This window comes from Natator depressus, chromosome 24 (assembly GCF_965152275.1).
Source record: "Natator depressus isolate rNatDep1 chromosome 24, rNatDep2.hap1, whole genome shotgun sequence".
Classification (NCBI taxonomy): domain Eukaryota; kingdom Metazoa; phylum Chordata; order Testudines; family Cheloniidae; genus Natator; species Natator depressus.
This window is the reverse complement of record NC_134257.1, coordinates 12,629,940-12,648,256: the sequence shown is the minus strand read 5'-3', so window position 1 is coordinate 12,648,256 and position 18,317 is coordinate 12,629,940. Positions and strand designations below refer to the sequence as shown.

Here is an 18,317-nt window from a genome sequence, read left to right as displayed (position 1 = left end):
ATTGTTTCCACCCCTGCCCGGCAGAGTAGTGCCAGCTGAAGAGCCACGTGGTTGCAGTTCTGCCAGCCCTGGGGGCTTTGCCACTAGAAGCCAGGGCCCCAGGGACATGGCTGAGCTGGGGGCACTGGCGCTGTCCTGTTGGGACACTCTGGGATGGCTCTATGGGAGCTCCGGTCCAGCCATGCCAGCAGATCCTCCCTGGGGCAGACTAGGCCCTGCTGGGTTTGTCCCGCTTTAGCTGTGGCCCCTTCCCCTGGCCAGCATCAAGTGCCGCCCATGTGACACAGCGGGCAGCTGGGATGGTGACAAGGGTCCCCTCTGGCCTGGGAACCACTCGGTACTGACCTCTCTGCCCGCACCGTGGCTGGGGGCAGCAGGAGCTAAGCAAGGCGGAGGACAGAGGGAACTGGGCATGATGGGAGTGAAGGCACAGAGCTGGGGTGGCGGGATTGAGGGTATGGGGCTGTCAGGGAGTGAGGGTGCAAGGCTGGGGGGGGGTGAGGGTGCAGGAATTGGCGGCTGTGATTGCAGAGCCCTTGGCCATTATCTTTGAAAACTCGTGGCGAACGGGGGAAGTCCCGGATGACTGGAAAAAGGCTAATGTAGTGCCAATCTTTAAAAAAGGGAAGAAGGAGGATCCTGGGAACTACAGGCCGGTCAGCCTCACCTCAGTCCCTGGAAAAATCATGGAGCAGGTCCTCAAAGAATCAATCCTGAAGCACTTGCATGAGAGGAAAGTGATCAGGAACAGTCAGCATGGATTCACCAAGGGAAGGTCATGCCTGAGTAATCTAATCGCCTTTTATGATGAGATTACTGGTTCTGTGGATGAAGGGAAAGCAGTGGATGTATTGTTTCTTGACTTTAGCAAAGCTTTTGACACGGTCTCCCACAGTATTCTTGTCAGCAAGTTAAGGAAGTATGGGCTAGATGAATGCACTATAAGGTGGGTAGAAAGCTGGCTAGATTGTCGGGCTCAACGGGTAGTGATCAATGGCTCCATGTCTAGTTGGCAGCCGGTGTCAAGTGGAGTGCCCCAGGGGTCGGTCCTGGGGCCGGTTTTGTTCAATATCTTCATAAATGATCTGGAGGATGGTGTGGATTGCACTCTCAGCAAATTTGCAGATGATACTAAACTGGGAGGAGTGGTAGATACGCTGGAGGGGAGGGATAGGATACAGAAGGACCTAGACAAATTGGAGGATTGGGCCAAAAGAAATCTGATGAGGTTCAATAAGGATAAGTGCAGGGTCCTGCACTTAGGATGGAAGAATCCAATGCACCGCTACAGACTAGGGACCGAATGGCTAGGCAGCAGTTCTGCGGAAAAGGACCTAGGGGTGACAGTGGACGAGAAGCTGGATATGAGTCAACAGTGTGCCCTTGTTGCCAAGAAGGCCAATGGCATTTTGGGATGTATAAGTAGGGGCATAGCGAGCAGATCGAGGGATGTGATCGTTCCCCTCTATTCGACACTGGTGAGGCCTCATCTGGAGTACTGTGTCCAGTTTTGGGCCCCACACTACAAGAAGGATGTGGATAAATTGGAGAGAGTCCAGCGAAGGGCAACAAAAATGATTAGGGGTCTAGAGCACATGACTTATGAAGAGAGGCTGAGGGAGCTGGGATTGTTTAGTCTGCGGAAGAGAAGAATGAGGGGGGATTTGATAGCTGCTTTCAACTACCTGAAAGGGGGTTCCAAAGAGGATGGCTCTAGACTGTTCTCAATGGTAGCAGATGACAGAACGAGGAGTAATGGTCTCAAGTTGCAATGGGGGAGGTTTAGATTGGATATTAGGAAAAACTTTTTCACTAAGAGGGTGGTGAAACACTGGAATGCGTTACCTCGGGAGGTGGTAGAATCTCCTTCCTTAGAGGTTTTTAAGGTCAGGCTTGACAAAGCCCTGGCTGGGATGATTTAACTGGGAATTGGTCCTGCTTCGAGCAGGGGGTTGGACTAGATGACCTTCTGGGGTCCCTTCCAACCCTGATATTCTATGATTCTATGATTCTATGACTGGGGGTGATGGGGTTGAGGGAGCAGGGCTGAGGGGTGACGGGGTGAGGGTGCAGGACTGTGGGAGGCGGGGGTGAGGGCACAGGGCTGGCGGTGGCAGGGAGTGAGGGCGCAGGGCTGGGGGCGGCGGGTTGACGGCGCAGGACTAGGGGTGGCGGGGTTGAGGGCGCAGGGCTGAGGGGTGGCAGGGGATGAGGGCGCAGGACTGGGGATGGCAGGGTTGAGGGCATGGGGCTGAGAGGTAGCAAGGGGTGAGGGTACAGGGCTGATGGTGGCAGGGGGTGAGGGCACGGGGCTGGGGACGGCGGGGTTGAGGGCATGGGGCTGACGGTGGCAGGGGAGATGGCACAGGGCTGGTGGTGGCAGAGGATGGGGGTGCAGAAATGGACATGGTGGGCACCGGGGCTGGGTGTGCTTGTGCTGCTGGAGCCAAGCCCTGCTCTCTGGCCTCCCCGGGGCCACGGGCATTGCCGCCGTGGGGTTCGGCTGTGCTGGGGCCAAGCTGGAGCCAGTGGCTGAGGGAGCCCCATGGCCCATCTGATCCGGGCCAGGTGCTGCCATCGTCTGCCTTCCCTAGGGTTGTGCACCCCGCCCGCATCCCAGGGCCTCAGGGTGGTGGGGGGCAGGGAGTGGAGCCTCTGGGCTGTGTGCAGCACCAGGCCCAGAGGGCCCCACTCCCCGCTGGATGCTCTAGACACAGACCCCAAGAGCAGCCCCTCCCTGCCATGGGGCTCGGTGCCTGGCCGAGGGGGCGGCGTGCGGGGGCGGGGGGCGGAGCTGGGTGCATGGCCGGGGGGCTCTAGGGGGGCTGCTTCTCTCCTCAGTGACACCTGTGCTTGTTGTGGGGCCGGGAGGCCGCGGCGCATGGCCGATGTGGCTGGGGGGGCTCAGTGCATGGCCCGGAGGGCTCGATGCGTGGCCGGGGGAGGTCGGTGCGTCGCTCGCGGGGCTGCTCTGCCCAGTAACCCTGTGCTTGTTGTGGGGCGTGGGGGGGAGGCTGCCGCCCGGGAGGCGGGGGCAGGTTTGGGGGGTTCTCCTGGAAGCCTCCGCTGCTTTCCAAGGGGTTGGGGGCGCTTCCAGAGCCAGACAGAGAACCCAGGCGTCCTGGTGCCCAGCCCCCACCCCCATCCTTTGTGCAGCGGGCGGAGCGCGGAGAGGGGGAGGGGAGGAAGCCGCCGGGCCTCTGGCTCCTTCCTCTTCCTCCGCGGGGAGGCAGGGCCGCTGGCCGGCCGGGCCGGGACACGGGCCATGTCCGAGTAAGGGGGCGCCGGGGCGGGGGGTGGCGTGAGCGGGGATGGAGGTGAAGGAAGTGGGCTCTGGTGCGTTGGAATTGGGGGGAGGGGTGTCTGGGATCCAGGACTCCTGGGTTCTCCCTGGCTCTGGGAGGGGAGTGGGGTCTAGTGGTTAGAGGGGGGAGGGCCGGGAGCCAGGACTCCTGGGCTGTTATTGCCCTGCCCTCCCTGTTCCGTGCCCCCCAGCGGCCCGAACCCCCTTTTCTGCTCCCCAGCAGGTTCCCAGGCTCTGCCGAGCGAGTCCCCGGCCCTGAGCCCAGCGCTGCCCGGTGCCCTGCGCTGAGCTCCTGGCTGGGGATCTTGGGCCGGGCGCAGGCCTTTGGGATTTGCTCTAGCCCTGGGGGTCTGGGTAGCGATGGGCCCAGTGGAGAGACGGGCACCTGTAGCACCCTCCCCTGCACTCAGCTGAGCCGGACGCCTGGGTCCCCCTCCCAGCTTGGTGCCCGCTGTCCGAGCTCACAGAGCTGCCTTAGGACAGGGGTTCTCCCTTTTTCTTTCCCAGCCCCGACCTCCCCCCCAAACATGCTATAAAAACTCCATGGTCCAGCTGTGCCACAACAATTCTGCATATAAAAGCCAGGGCCTCGTTAAGGGATAGCAAGCAGTCTAATGCCAGCCATGCTTGGTGGAGACCCTGAAGCCTGCTCGCGGCCCCCCAGGGGGCCCTGGTTGAGAACCAGTGCTCTAGGAATTGGTTTGCCAAGCAGTGCCCGGGGCCGTGGGTTCCTGCAGCAGGGAGATCCCAGAGAACCTGGAGCCCACAGGCCAGGGAGGATGCCAGCATCTCATCGAGTCTGTGCCGGCCCAGAGCACTGCAGGAACAGGGCAGGCCAGGCCTCACTAGCCCCCAAATCCCTCTGCAAGCCCGGCAAGGGCTGATGCCCTCCCACGGTGGGTGAGGGACCTGGGTGTCTTGAGTGCCCGCCCTGACTGCTCTGTGCTCCTGGAGATTCCTGGGAGGGCAATGGGCAGGGCAGGGGGCCCTGCGCTCAGGGGCCTCTGTGCCCAGCTGGGACACAGCCCCTTTAACAGGCTGAGCGTCTGCCCCCTATGGCATTAGAACCCAGGCTCAAGGGGCTCCGAGACAGGAAATGCCCATCTTCCCCTTCCCTCTGTGCCCCCAGGGCAGGGCAGAGTAGAGGGGCATTGGTGGAAGTGTGGGGAGCCCAGGTCTGGGATAGCAGGGGCTGCAGGTCAAGAGTGAGGCGTGGTGACTGTTTAATATGAGTCGATATAACTGTCCAGCTAGGAACAAAGAGCGCTGGCCACACGCACAGGCCGGGGGACTCTGTCCTGGGGAGCAGGGACACTGAAAAGGACTTGGGGGCGGGTCATGCAGCCCTGGGTGCGCAAATGGGAATCTCGAGGAGGAGCAGGGAGGCTGGGTTTGTCCCTGGTGTGACGTTGCTGGGCCCTTGTGTCCAGTTCTGGTGCCCACAGGTCAAGGAGGATGGTGATGAATTGGGGAGGGGTCTGGGAAGAGCCCCAAGAATGAGGAAAGGGTCAGGAACCCTGCCTGAGAGGGAGAGGCTCCCGTCTGGCCATGCTGCAGGGGTGGGGTGGGGGGTCAGACACCCCAATCATGACCCGACGGCTGGAAGCTGAAGCTGTAGGAATTTACACGGGAAATGAGGCATTCATTTGAACAGGGAGGGGAATTAATTGTTCCAATAGTTCCGTGTCACTGGCCATTTTTAAACCAGAGGGGCTGTTCTTCTCAAAGCTCTGTGCTAGGGATTATTTTGGGAAATCTCTCTGGCCAGACTAGATGATCGCAATGGTCCCTTCTGGCCCAGGAATCTATGCAGCTCAGAGCTGGACTAGCTGGGGCTGCAGGTTGGAAGTGAGGGGCACCGGCAGAGCTGGGTTGGGGGAGCCCAAAGCTGTGCTGGAAGGGGGCTGCAGGTCAGGAGTGAGGGGCACCAGCAGAGCTAGGTTGGGGGAGCCCAGGGCTGGGCTGGAAGGGGGCTGCGGGTTGGGAGTGAAGGGCACTGGCAGAGCTGTCCTGCATGGTCTGTCCTACCTGGGCTGAGGGATGTTCTCTGGGCTCCCCCCCAACGTCAGACGGGGCCGGAGGTTGCTGGCAGTCACTGGCCAGGCATGCAGCTCCTCGAGCCCAGCCAAGCTAGCAGGATCTGCCCCATATTTACCTCCCTCCTCCGCCAGTTGGCACCAGGTCTTGGGCCAACCATTCTCCTGCAGTCTGGGGCCCCACGTGCCAGGGCTGGGACCGGCAGCATCTTGCTGCATGTGACAGGCCCCAGCCCCCCCGTCACTTTGGGCCCCCAGGAGCCACCAGAGTCCTACAGCCCAAAGGCTCAGCCCAGCTGACAGCAGTGGCCGGGGGAATCTCAGGTCCTTCTGGACCCTGGTAGGTGGCCAGGGAGTGGGGCCAGGGCTCAGCAAGGAGCACTCTTCCCTGGCAGTTGGTGCCAGCCCCAGTGCCCCTGCTTGGCACTAGGGGGCCTGTGCTGCAGGGGGTGGAGGGGTCAGCAGGGGATGCTCTCCCCACAGCCTGGCACACCCCCCCGAGCCCCAGCCACATTCCCTGCAGCACAGCGCCCCATAGCACTGTATGGGGGCATTAGGGCCAGTGCTGGCCATGACCCCCTTCCTGCTTGGCCTGAACGCTGCTGAGGGGAGGCGTGGGTGGCTCATACTGCCCCTGCCCCCCAGCCCTGGCTGTGCTGGGTGTTCTAGGCCCCCTTTCCCCCATGCGCTGGCCCACAGCAGCTGTCTCAGGTCACGCTAGCCCTGGTCATCTGTTGGGGGGGAGGGGCGGGTCGACAGTAGCCAGATCTGGAGCTGCCCATGAAATAGCGTGCCCCCCCATGCTGCCCTTGCCACTAGCCTGAGTCCCAGGTGGCCAGTAAGTGTCGGGCATGGGGGGGCATGTGATGGGCAGGGGGAGGGGGAAAGAAGTTTTGGGGGCAGCAACATTGGTCAGTGTCATCTCTGTCCCCAGCTCTGCCGGTGCCCCTCACTCCCGACCTGCAGCCCCCTACTATCCCAGCCGTGGGCTCCCCTCCCCCCAGCTCTGCCGGAGCCCCTAACTCCCGACCTGCAGCCCCTGCCACTGCAGTTCTGTCTCTTTCCGCTGGGCTCTGTGTGTGCTGGGGGGTGTCACTCTCCCAGTCTCCGGGCACCAGTGGGAGGCACCAGGCCCTGGGAGGCTGGGGTCAGGCTGGGGGTGGACGGGGGTGATCAAGCCATTTGGCTGCACTGGGGAGCGGAGTTGGGATGGAGCTCAGAACAAAGAGCCATTTGTGAGATGGGTGGGTCGGCTCCAGCTCAGTCCCACTGCACTGGGAGTGGGGCTGACTCCTGCCCCCCACACAGCTGGCACTATCCCCGATCAGACCCACGTCCCCCCGGTTGGCACTACCACCATTAGACCCACAGCTTCCCCCAAGCTGGCACTACCCCCCATTAGACCCACAGTCTGTCCCCCACGTCTGGCATTACCCCCATCAGACCCACAGCCCCCCGCCCCAGCTGACACTACCCCCCATCAGACCCATGCCCCCCTGGCTGGCACTACCCCCCCATCAGACCCACAGACTCCCCCCCAGCTGGCACAACCCCCCATCAGACCCACGAGCTCCCTCACATGTGGCTCTGCCTCCTTGGGGGTCTCTTCTCCTGCTCTGAGCTGTCCCCCAATTTTGGGCATCCCCAGGTGCCCCCTCTGGAATCAGAGTCATGTCACCCCATGGGGGCAGCATTTCCTGTTTCTAGTCCCTGGCCCCAAGAACAGCCCTGTCTTGAGCTGGGGGGAGGGTGGTTTACAGGATCCCCAGTGTACAACCTGAAACTGGGGTACCACTGTGCCCCCTTCACTCTCCAGCCTGGGCTTTCTCTCAGTATGCCTTGCTAGTGACAAGCAGCAACCCGCGCCCCTGTATCCCCCCTCTCTCAGCACAACAGCAGGTGGAGCCCCACACCCAGCTAGATTGCATGGAGGCACCCAAAGCCTCTCGTGACTCACACAGCGAAAGGCACCAGCCAGTTCCCCCCGGCTCCCCGACCTTGCCCCCCTGAGCTGCACCGTCCTGCCCTGGGCAGAGCCTGACCAGTGGAATTTTATTACCCAGTCCGCCCCGCCCCTCCCCTCAGTGTGGAGAGCACACGCAGCAGCTCTGGTCCGAGCTAAGGTTTGCCAAGCACTTCAAGCAAAACCCACTGTTTGAGGTAAAATATAAACCAGGTTTATTAACTACAGAAAGATGGATTTTAAGTGATTATAAGTGGTAGACATAAAAGGACAGATGGTTACCAATGAAAATAAAAATAAGCGCACAACCTAAATCTTAAACTTATCATACTTGGCAGTATTTAGATCAGGGGTTCTCAAACTGGGGATTGGGACCCCTCAGGGGTTCTCAAGGTTATTACATGGGGGGTCGCGAGCTGTCAGCCGCCACCCCGCTTTGCATCCAGCCACCAAACCCCGCTTTGCATCCAGCATTTATAATGGTGTTAAATATATTTTAAAGTGATTTTAATTTATAAGGGGGGGTCGCACTCAGAGGCTTACTATGTGAAAGGGGTCACCAGTACAAAAGTTTGAGAACCACTGATTTAGATAAAGCAATTTGCTCACCCCACTGGATGTTACAGTTCATAATTAAGGCTACGATTTAGGCATGGGTATTTTTAGTAGAAGTCACTGACAAAGGTCACGGGCAATATCCAAAAAGTCATGGCCAGTGACTTGTCATGACTTTTACTAAAAATACCCCTATGTAAATCTTAGGTGCTGGGGGTGGGTGGGGTGTCGGGGTGCTCCAATCGATGCTGCTGCTGCTGGGAGGGGGTGCTCCGGCGGTCGCTGCTGCTCCTGGGGGTGGGGGGGGCATCCTGTGGCCAGTTAGCTCAGCTGGTTAGAGCATGGTGCTAATAATGCCAAGGTCGCAGGTTTGAGCCCCATACGGGCTGTAGTTGCTTTGGGGAGAGGGATAGCTCAACGGTTTGAACATTGGCCTGCTAAACCCAGGGTTGTGAGTTCAATCCTTGAGGGGGCCATTTAGGGATCTGGGGCAAAAATTGTGGATTGGTCCTGCTTTGAGCAGGGGGTTGGACTCAATGACCTCATGAGGTCCCTTCCAACCCTGATAGTCTATGACCACCACTGCTGTTCCTTCGGGCAGGGGTGGCCTGGGGCGCCACTGCTGCTTGGGGCAGCGCCTGGGACCAGTTGCTTGGGGCTGCCGAAGCAGCGGCCAGTGCAGCTGGCCCCAGGACCGCCCCAGCTGCTTGGGCCACACTGGGCTCAGCCGCATCAGCCACTGCAGCTGTGGAAGTCACGGAGATCCTGGAAAGTCACGGAATCCATGACCTCTGTGAAAGACTTGCAGCCTTATTCACAATACATAGGTTTCTCCCTTAAACCTGGGACCAGTCTCCTCTGCTGAAGTTCTTTGTCTTCTCAGGTCCTTGTTGCTTGTAAGTGGGGGAGGAGAAAGGCCAAAGCATGATGCCATTGTTCCTTATTTTATATCCTCAGTCCACGTGCCTGGAAGACACTTGCCTAGACGGGTCCTGGTGGGCTTTGCTGAGTCACAGGGTTGAGCGATCCCTTGGTGTGGTGCTTGCACAACTGTTGTTGAATTGTAAATCGCTTGATTACAATCCCCATACTGATTAAAGGTCGATTAACACCCTCCTGGGCTGGGGTCACCACCCGTATAGTACAAACTCTCAAACTTAGAACATATTTCAGTAACAACCGTATAGCACAATCTCATAACTTCATACTCACTGAGAATATACATATTTGGACAGAACAAGGGGTTTCAGCAGATCATGACCTTTCATATGAGGTCATACGTGGCATGCTTTGTATGAAATATCACAACTATATATGAATGATGAATATGGGGGTTACAGGGTGCTGTTTTGAGGTACAGTGTGCCACAGGCGGAGATGGGGAACAGGGGATGAAAGGAGGCACTGGAGGGCCCAGCAAAGGGGAGCGAAGGGGGAGAAGAGCCCTGGGAGGAATGGGGAGGGGAACTGAAGGAAAATGTGGGGCCCCCCTCACTCTATCTTCCCCCAGCACAGGCAGCCCCTCTCCCCGGAGCAGCCCCAGCAGCTCTCCGTCCTTGCGGAAGCGCGTACTGCTGACCCCCCGGACCTCCCCGGACCTCCCTGCAGATGCCATGGTGGAAAAGAGCACAGAAAGCACCCCAGAGCGGGGCCCCTTGTCCACCCCCCTCAACTACCCATTAAGCGCCAGGAGTTTCATCCGCAACAACAAGGTGAGGGGGGCTGGATCCTGGGGGGCTGTGGGTGTCTGGGGGGGGGTGCCAGGATATTGGGGACTTTTTGGGTGCCCCTGCTAGCCCAGCCCTGGGCTCCCTTCCCAGGTCTACCAGTGCCCCTCAAACCTGACCTGCAGCCCCTGCTATCCAGCCCTGGGCTCCCCCCAACTCTGCCAGTTTCCCTCAATCCCAACCTGCAGCCTGTCAAGATTCCTTCCCCACTCTGAACTCTGGGGTACAGATGTGGGGACTTGCATGAAAGACCCCGTAAGCTTATTCTTACCAGCTTAGGTTAAAAACTTCCTCAAGGTACAAACTTTGCCTTGTCCTTGAACCCTATGCTGCCACCACCAAGCGTGTTAAACAAAGAACAGGGAAAGAGCCCACTTGGAGACGTCTTCCCCCCAGAATATCCCCCCCAAGCCCTACACCCCCTTTCCTGGGGAAGGCTTGATAAAAATCCTCACCAATTTGTACATGTGAACTCAGACCCAAACCCTTGGATCTTAAGAACAATGAAAAAGCAATCAGGTTCTTAAAAGAAGAATTTTAATTAAAGAAAAAGTAAAAGAATCACCTCTGTAAAATCAGGATGGTAAATACCTTACAGGGTAATTGGATTCAAAACACAGAGAATCCCTCTAGGCAAAACCTTAAGTTACAAAAAGACACAAAAACAGGAATATACATTCCATTCAGCACAGCTATTTCTCCAGCCATTAAACAAAAGGAAATCTAACGCATTTCTAGCTAGATTACTTACTAACTTAAGGAGTTCTGACCTGCATTCCTGATCTGTTCCCAGCAAAAGCATCACACAGACAGACAGACCCTTTTGTCCCCGTCCCCGTCCCCCGCTTTGAAAGTATCTTGTCTCCTCATTGGTCATTTTGGTCAGGTTCTTAGCTTCTTAACCCTTTACAGGTGAAAGGGTTTTGCCTCTGGCCAGGAGGGATTTTATAGTTCTGTATATAGAAAGGTGGTATATAGAAAGGGGGGTTACCCTTCCTTTTATATTTATGACACAGCCCCTGCTAGCCCAGCCCTGGGCTCCCCACCCCCAGCTCTGCAGGGTATTGAAGGTTGTTTGGGGGACTCCCTGGATTCAGGGCTGTTGGGATCCCTGTGAAGAGGGTCTGCATTGCAGTACTGAGAGCTCTGTGGGGGTCCTGGGCATTCTGGGGAGTTATTCCCTGGGGGGCCAGCATCTGGGGCATGTTTGGGGGCCATTCCTGGGGGCCAGCCTCTGGGGAGTTCTGGGAGGTATCCCCTGGGGCATCATGCTCAGGGGAGGGCTCTCGGGGGGGGCAAGTACTCAGGGGCTTGTGGGAGTATCCCTGGGGGAGCAGGCTTTGGGATGCGTCTGGGGGTCCTGCGAGAGCAGGGCTTTGGGGGTACCGCAGGGAACTGGGGGGGTCTTGGTGGGAGCAGGATTTGGGGGTGTATCCCTGTGGGGAGCAGACTTTGGGGGTGTACCTCTGGGGGAGCAGGCTTTGGGTGTGTGCCCCTGTGGGACTCCTGTTCTAACCCATCTCTCTCTTTCCCTTGCAGAAAGCACAAAGCTGGTACAGCGTGAGTCCCCCTGGCTCTGCCTGCAGCCCCAGCACCCCACACACTGCCCAGTTCCCAGGGTTCAGCCCGCACCCCCCACCCTGGTCTCCCCAATCTCTGCCTCTGGCAGCTGTGGGAGGGGGTGGCATGAGGGACTCTGTGGACCTCCCCATCTGAGCACAGCCCAGAGCTGGGCGCATCCCTGGGGTAGGGCAGACAGGCCCTACAACACCCTCCAGCCCCGCCATCGCTGCGCCCCTCACCCCTTCTCTGGGCTTTGTCCTGCCCCCATTTGCTGGGGCTGAGCCTGGCCCCCTTGCTGCCTTCAGAGACCTCCCACCACGCTCAGCTGCAGCCCTACTGGAGATGGGGGGCAGAGATGGGGGGGGCGGTGAGGAGGAGTAAGAAGGGGGGTGGGAAGGGGCTTGGTTCATGTCCCCCTCTCCCCCCATGATTTCTGATGTGGAGTTGGGTGGGGAGGGGCAGGGGGAGGAGCATGGCTGGAGCAGGAGGGGCAGGGGGTACTCTGAGCTCTCTCCTTTCCCTGCTAGCTCTGCTCAGCCCCAGCCAGGGCCCAAGCCCGCTGTGGGTGGGGGAGCCACAGCCTGACCCTTCCCCCCTTTGTTTCCTGTAACTGACAGGGGGAGGGGGAGCAGCCAATGGCTGGGCAGGGGGAGCCAACTTGGGCAGAGCTTTCCTAGCCCCTCAATGCCGCCCTTCCCGGATCCCCCCATTCCCAGAGTCCCCCCTGCGCCTGGCCTAGGGACCCCCCGGGACCCTCCCCGGTGCCCCTGCATGTTCCAAAACCGTAGCTGAGGGCGGGGCCATGGAGGGGGCAGGGCATGGCCCTCTGCACCCCTGACGGGCCTGATCCCCCCGCAGATGCTGAGCCCCACGTACAAACAGCGCAATGAGGATTTCCGCAGGATCTTCAAGGGGCTGCCGGAGAGCGAGCGGCTGCTTGTGGGTGAGGAGGGGCCATGGGGGAGGGGCACCACGGTGGAGCTGGCATGGAGGGGCAGGGCCAGGGGAGGGGTGCGGGACATGGGAGGGGCAGCAGGGGCCAGCAGGGAGGGGATGTGGGTACAAAGCAGTAGGCTGAGCAGGGAGGGGGGCTGTGGAACGAGGCCCCCGCATCTTCTCACTTGTCCCTCAGCTGTTTTCACAACTATTCCCCACCCTCCTCCAGTCCCTGGTCACTCAGGGGGACTCCCCCCGTGTGTCTGGGGGGGCTGTGCTGGCACTTGGCCCTGTGGCTCCTGCTGTACCCACTCCGTATCACCTATTGCCCCCCCTTTCCATAGGCCCCCCACACTGGCAGCTTCCTTCCCCCCATAGACCTGACCTGCTCCCTGCACTGTCAAATGGGAGTGTCTCTCTCCTCTCCCCCCAGCTCAGCCGGTGCCCCTCACTCCCGACCCGCAGCCCCTGCTAGCCCAGCCCTAGGCTTCCCCCCACTCAGCCGGTGCCCCTCACTCCCGACCCACAGCCCCCCCCCGCCCCCCCGGGCTGGCTCTGACATCTCCCCTCTCCCCAGATTACTCCTGTGCACTGCAGCGTGACATCCTGCTCCAGGGGCGGCTCTACCTGTCTGAGAACTGGCTCTGCTTCTACAGCAATATCTTCCGCTGGGAGACGGCAGTGAGTGACCCCCATCGGGCGCCCTGTGGCCCTGCTCCCGCCCTGCACCTCCCCCACTGTCCTGGTCCCTGCTCCTGCCCCCCGTGCGCCCGTGGCACCCACCCTCACCCCCCCAGGTGCCCCCGAGCCCTGCACCTCCCCTCGCTGCCCTGGGCTGCTGCCCCTCCCCCCCGGTGCCCCTGAACTCTGCATTGCCTCTAATGCCCTGGACTGCCTCCAGCTTCCCATCCCCCAGGGGACTCCAAGCCCGCACCTCCCACCACTGTTCTGGGCCCTGCCGGCTTCCCTTGCCCTTCCCAGCTGCCCCATGGCCCTGCTCCGCCCCCCACCAGGCACCTCTGAATCCTGTACCAACCCCCACTGTCCTGGGGCAGCCAGCTTCCCCTGGCCCCCCAGCACCCCCGAATCCTGCACCTTCACTGCCTCCCTGGGCCACTGCCCCTCTCCCCCCAGTGCCCCTGAGCTCTACCCTGCCCCATCTGCCCTGAGCTGCCTCCAGCTTCCCATCCCCCCAGGGGACCCCAAGCCCTGCCGTGTCCCTGCTGCCCTGGGCCACCTCCAGCTTCCCCTGCCCCTCCACCTAGGGGCCCAGAACCCTGCCCCTTCTTGTCACAGGTGCACAGTCTGGATGCTCTGGACAGCTCTGAGTGAAGTTCAGCCAGGGCCCTCAAGTAGTGTGACACCCCCAGGCCACCAGGGTCAGTCTCTTCAGCTTCAGCGCCTGCTGGGTCTGACCTCGGGACGTTCAGCTCCTGTTCACCCCATGAGCTCCCTGCAGGGAGTCTGCCCGAACAGGACACCTGGGGAAGCCTCATGCCCCACAGGGCCCTGCACCCAGCTCCGCACTCAGCAGGGACTCAGCCAGCGTGTGACACAGAAGGTTTAATAGCCACCTGAACGCAGCATAGGACAGATCTTATTAGCACAGAGTGCAGCAGAGTCCATCTGGGGAAGACGCAGAGCCTGGGCTCTCCCCCGAGTCCCAAAACCAGGAGACTCCCCAGTTTCAAGCAGTCCAGCCTCAGTCACGCCCAGCTGCCCTCCTCCATCCTTTGTCTCTTTCCTGGGTACATTGGTCACCTGGCCTCCACCTCTCGCTTTTCTTCAACTCCTCGTAGCTGGCTCTTGCAGAGGATGGGCCCCGGCCATCAGTTGCCAGTATACAGAGTGTCGGCCATTGTCTGTGCCCAGGCAGCCAGATGGCAGTCATGCCTGCCCACTAGGGGGCTCTTCAAGGATCACACACCTTTGTCCCACCACCTAGAAACTTGTGCCACACGTAGGGGAAATGAGGCACGCATAGTATTCATACAAACAATGAAGATCATTCCCACTTTGTCACATCTCTACCCCCTTCGAGACCAAATGAGCGGGGTCACTTCAGCCAGTGACCTGGGGAAGTTTGAACCCACCGTTCCCATAGATGCCCCAGCACCGCTCCCATTCCTTGGTGGGAGTTACACCAGTCCCTTTCAGTTCCACGCCCTCCCTTAGGTCTGGTCTGCTTGATGACACTCACAGGCCACATGTGGGGAAGTTTAATGGGGCTCGTGCCCTTTTGCCACCCCAAAGCCTTTGGGATTCAAACTGGAATCGGGATGTCTCCTGGCCCTCCGTCTGGAACGCTGGGATTCGGGCTCTCAGGGTTAATTGCTCCCATCTTTGCCTTGACCCCACCTCTGACCCCCATCTGACCAGCCCTTCCAGTTGCTTCCCCCTTCCCTGGGGCCTCTCACACCTCTGAACAAGGTAACCTGGGTTGGCAGCTGTCCTGCTCTGGCTGTGGTTCCCCATGCTCAGCTGGGGTCTCCGATCCCCCTGTGCTCAGCTTCTCCCCGCTGTCCCAGTGAGGGCAGGCAGCAAGCCCGCTGCTTTGCTCACAGCATCCGAGCTACAGAGCTATGGTGAGTTATCTCTCCCCTGCAGTGGGCTGCTGGACCAATCCTCTGTCCCATCCCACTCAGCTCCAGGGCTCTAGTTACAGACAGGCAGGTATCCCGAGCTTAGCAGCTCCTTCCCTCTGCCAGCCGGGTCATCTGCATTTTCACTGACTGCTTCAGTCTCAGCCACTTGGTTCCCTGGATTCAAATTCAGCTCTTTGGCCCTTACAGGAGAAGGGCCTGGATCCTGTCTCAGAGACACAGTCATTCCCCAAGAGTATGTCAGAGCTGATGTCCTGGAGAACCCTAACTACTAGCCACCCCAGTCCCTCCTGTGTCTGCCCCAGGGTCTGAGCCATGGCAGGGTGAATGGCTTCATCCCTGGGACCTTCACCCAGGTCACGCAGCCCCTCAGCATCGGGGGGGCTGCACCCCCAGGGCCTGATAACAGTTCTCTCTGTCCCAGAGTCTCACCACCCCAGGAATGTCTCCCCACTGACCACCACCTTCTGCTGCACTGGGGATCGGAGGGGCCTGAGCCCAGTAGAATCCAAGCAGATATACATGCTGGGGTCTGTCAGAGAGACAGCCCGCTCTCTGAGCCTGACTTACAGGCTGTCTTCCCTTCACCAAGTTAACCCTTTGAGGGGTCTTGTGACCCATGCTTCCTTGACCTTTGGGCACTGCGTAGCCTTATGGCCGTCCTGCCTGCCATAATTAAATCTCAGGTCCCTGAGGCCCCCGGAGGAGGTTTACCTCCTCAGCCTCTCCCACAACACCAGGTTCACACTGGGGATGCCTCCATGGGCTCCCCTTCCTCGGACTTGTCCCTGGGCCAGTCCCCTAGTGGTCCCTTCCCATACCCAGACCTGCTGTCCACAAACTCATCGGCCAACCTGCCTGCCCTCTTGGGGCTTCCTGTCCACTAACCGACTGTAAGATCCAGAGAGCAGATCTACAGCTGCTCCAGCCCCACCAGATCCTATACGTTCTCCATGCTGGTGACCCTGGGACCTTTCCCCATTTGCAGAGAGATTTTCCCAGCAGGGTGGTGATTTCCATGGAGGTCACCCCCAGGGTCTCTCTCACCCCCTGGAGCCTTTTCCTGTCCACCTCAGGGCTCAGCCAAACTTAAGCAGTGGAGCTTTCTTGACCAGTTCCTAGTCTCCTGTTTCCACCCCATCCACTGGCTTGAATGCCTCTATGGCCTTGGGACCCAGTAAGGGAGTTAGATACTGGTGCCTTTCTGCAGGGTCAAGCTAGTTCACATTACAAGCCTTCTCGGAGGCAGTGAGATCAGCATCCATAGCCCCACTCCTTAAACTGGGGCACCAAATTAGTATCTAGGTTCCCTAAGGAATTAGCATCCCTGGGTCTATCCCCACTCACCACTGGGGGGTCACTCTGCCTCAGTTCCAATTCCATCCATTTCAGATCCACCAACGGGGGACCCTGACATGAAGACCCCTTGCTGGACAGGGGAAGTGGGTCTTAGGACCACCCTGCCGCTGCTCCGGCTGCTCCCAGTCCCTCTTGTAGCCCAGTTTGTGTCAGGAACTGGCTCCTTAGCTCTATCATCCTCCTCCAGCTGCGCAATCAGCTGCGCCTTGGTGAACTTTCCAATGCGTAGCGCTCTCCCTCTGCACAGCTCGACAGTGCCCGTCTTATGGAGATGGTTCTCTGTCATTTTCCGCTCTTCCCTCTAATTCCCTGTGTTTTACTGCACCCAGCCACTTACTGCAGGATGCTCCCAGTGCCTTCAGAAGCCAACCGTCCACGGGGTGCAGCATATCCCACCTCACCCACCAACTGCCACGGGAGCAGGCTCAGTGCTCTGAAACCGCTCTGAGTGAAGTTCAGACAGGACCTTCTTGTAGTGTGACACCCGCCAGGGCACACTCATCAGGGCCAGTCTCCTCGGCTTCAGCGCCTCCTGGGTCTGACCTCAGAGCGCTCAGCACCCTTGTTCCATGCCGTGAGCTCCCCGCAGGGAGTCCACCTGACTAGGACACCTGGGGAAGCCTCACATGCCCCAAAGGGCCCTGCACCCCAAGTCCGCACTCAGCAGTGACTCTCAGCCAGAGAGCAGGAAGTTACAGCAAAGTCCATCTTGGGGGGATCCAGAGCCCTGGGCTCTCCCCCCAAGTCCCCAAACCAAGAGACTGACTAGCTTCCCGCAGCCCAGCCTCAGTCATGCCCAACTGCCCTCTTCTGTGCTTTGTCTCTTTCCCCAGCAAACTAGTCACCTGGCCTCCACCTGTCTAACTCCTTCGCTGGCTCCATGCAGAGGATAGGCCCCAGCCTTAGTTGCCAGGATACGGAATGTCTGACCATTGTCTGGGCCAAGGCAGCCAGTTGGCAGTTGCACCCGCCCCCTAGGGGCCTCTGCAACTATCACCACCTAGATACTTATGTGACACATAAGGGAAACTGAGACACACACACAGTATTCATACAAAACATTAAGAAAATTCCCACTTGGTCACTTCCCTGCTACCCTAGGCTGCCTCCAACTTCCCTTTTACCCGCCCCCCCCATACCAACCCTGTCACTTCTGTCCAGCTTCCCCTCCCCACAGGCACTGCCCTGGGATGCCTCCAGCTTCCCCTCCACCCCCAGGCGCCTCCCTGCCCCTCCCACTGCTGTCCTGGGCCACCTCCAGCTTCCCTTTTATCCCCCCAACCCCACATTACCTGCATCTTCTGCTGTGCCACACCCTGACCGCTGCCCCCTGCAGATCTCTGTCCCACTGCGGGAGGTGAAATGTCTGAAGAAGGAGAAGATGGCCAAACTGATTCCCAACGCCATCCAGGTCTGCACTGCGGCCGACAAGGTGAGACAGGGCTGGGGCTCCCCCCCACCCCAGGGCCCCTCTCCTTGGGGGGCAGCCCCATGCCCCTGTCTGGCCTCCGCACAGCCCCTCCCCACAGGACTATGGCATCCCAGGTGCCCCTGCCCTATGCAGGGTAGACGCAGAGACAGCCGGGTGGGTCCCCTGGGGGCAACCCCACAAGGAGAGGAGACAGGTCCTGCCTGCCACTTTGTGTGGGTGATGGCATCCTCACCTGAGGAGGGGTCAGGTGGGGACCTGATCCCCAAGAGGCGGGGCTGGGGAGTGCCAAGGGGCCAACCCCCATCCCTGCCCCTCACAGAAGTGCTGCCCCAAGGACACTGAGTCTGGCCACTCCCGGGTCACTCTGAGTTGGGACCTGGGGGGAGGGGGCTTTCCTCGCCACTGGAGGCCACTGTCTGAGCAGCATCAGTGCCCTGCTGGGCCCCCTTCTGGGCAGGAGTGGGACAGGTGTGGGGGAGCCCAGAGCTGGGCTGGCAGGGGCTGCGGGTCAGGAGTGAGAGGCACCAGCAGAGCTGCGGAGTGGGGGAGCCCAGGCTGGGCTAGCAGGGGCTGTGGGTCGGGAGTGAGGGGCACCAGGAGATCCAGGAGTCGGGTCTCACTTCCCCCTCCCCCCAGCATTTCTTCACCTCATTTGGAGCCCGCGATCGCTGCTTCATGCTGATCTTCCGCCTGTGGCAGAACGCGCTGCTGGAGAAGGTACAGACGGGGAGGGGGGGCAGTTTGGGGATGAGGAGCTGGGGATGGGATTCTGGGGGGCGCAGACGCTGTCCCTTCCCCCAACACTGTCCCCCCCGTCCAGATGCTGTCCCCTCCCCCGAC

The 18,317-nt window shown here is 59.8% G+C and overlaps 1 protein-coding gene across 8 annotated transcripts in view; it reads left to right on the top strand.

Annotated features, from left to right (window-relative positions):
• Window positions 1-2,842: 2,842 nt before the first annotated feature.
• Window positions 2,843-18,317, top strand: part of GRAMD1A (GRAM domain containing 1A) — a 28,340-nt gene continuing 12,865 nt past the window's right edge. For 2 of the 8 annotated variants that reach the window (XM_074938864.1, XM_074938871.1), the window contains exons 1-7: window positions 2,843-2,945; window positions 9,373-9,569; window positions 11,124-11,144; window positions 12,006-12,090; window positions 12,661-12,764; window positions 17,382-17,477; window positions 18,114-18,194. In XM_074938864.1, coding sequence (XP_074794965.1) covers window positions 2,882-2,945; window positions 9,373-9,569; window positions 11,124-11,144; window positions 12,006-12,090; window positions 12,661-12,764; window positions 17,382-17,477; window positions 18,114-18,194 — 648 coding nt within the window. In that variant the 5' untranslated portion in view covers window positions 2,843-2,881. Of the gene's footprint in view, window positions 2,950-3,145; window positions 3,274-7,403; window positions 7,501-9,367; window positions 9,570-11,123; window positions 11,145-12,005; window positions 12,091-12,660; window positions 12,765-17,381; window positions 17,478-18,113; window positions 18,195-18,317 lie in introns of those variants that run through there. The other 6 variants (XM_074938870.1, XM_074938865.1, XM_074938866.1 and 3 more) reach the window with 6 other exon arrangements.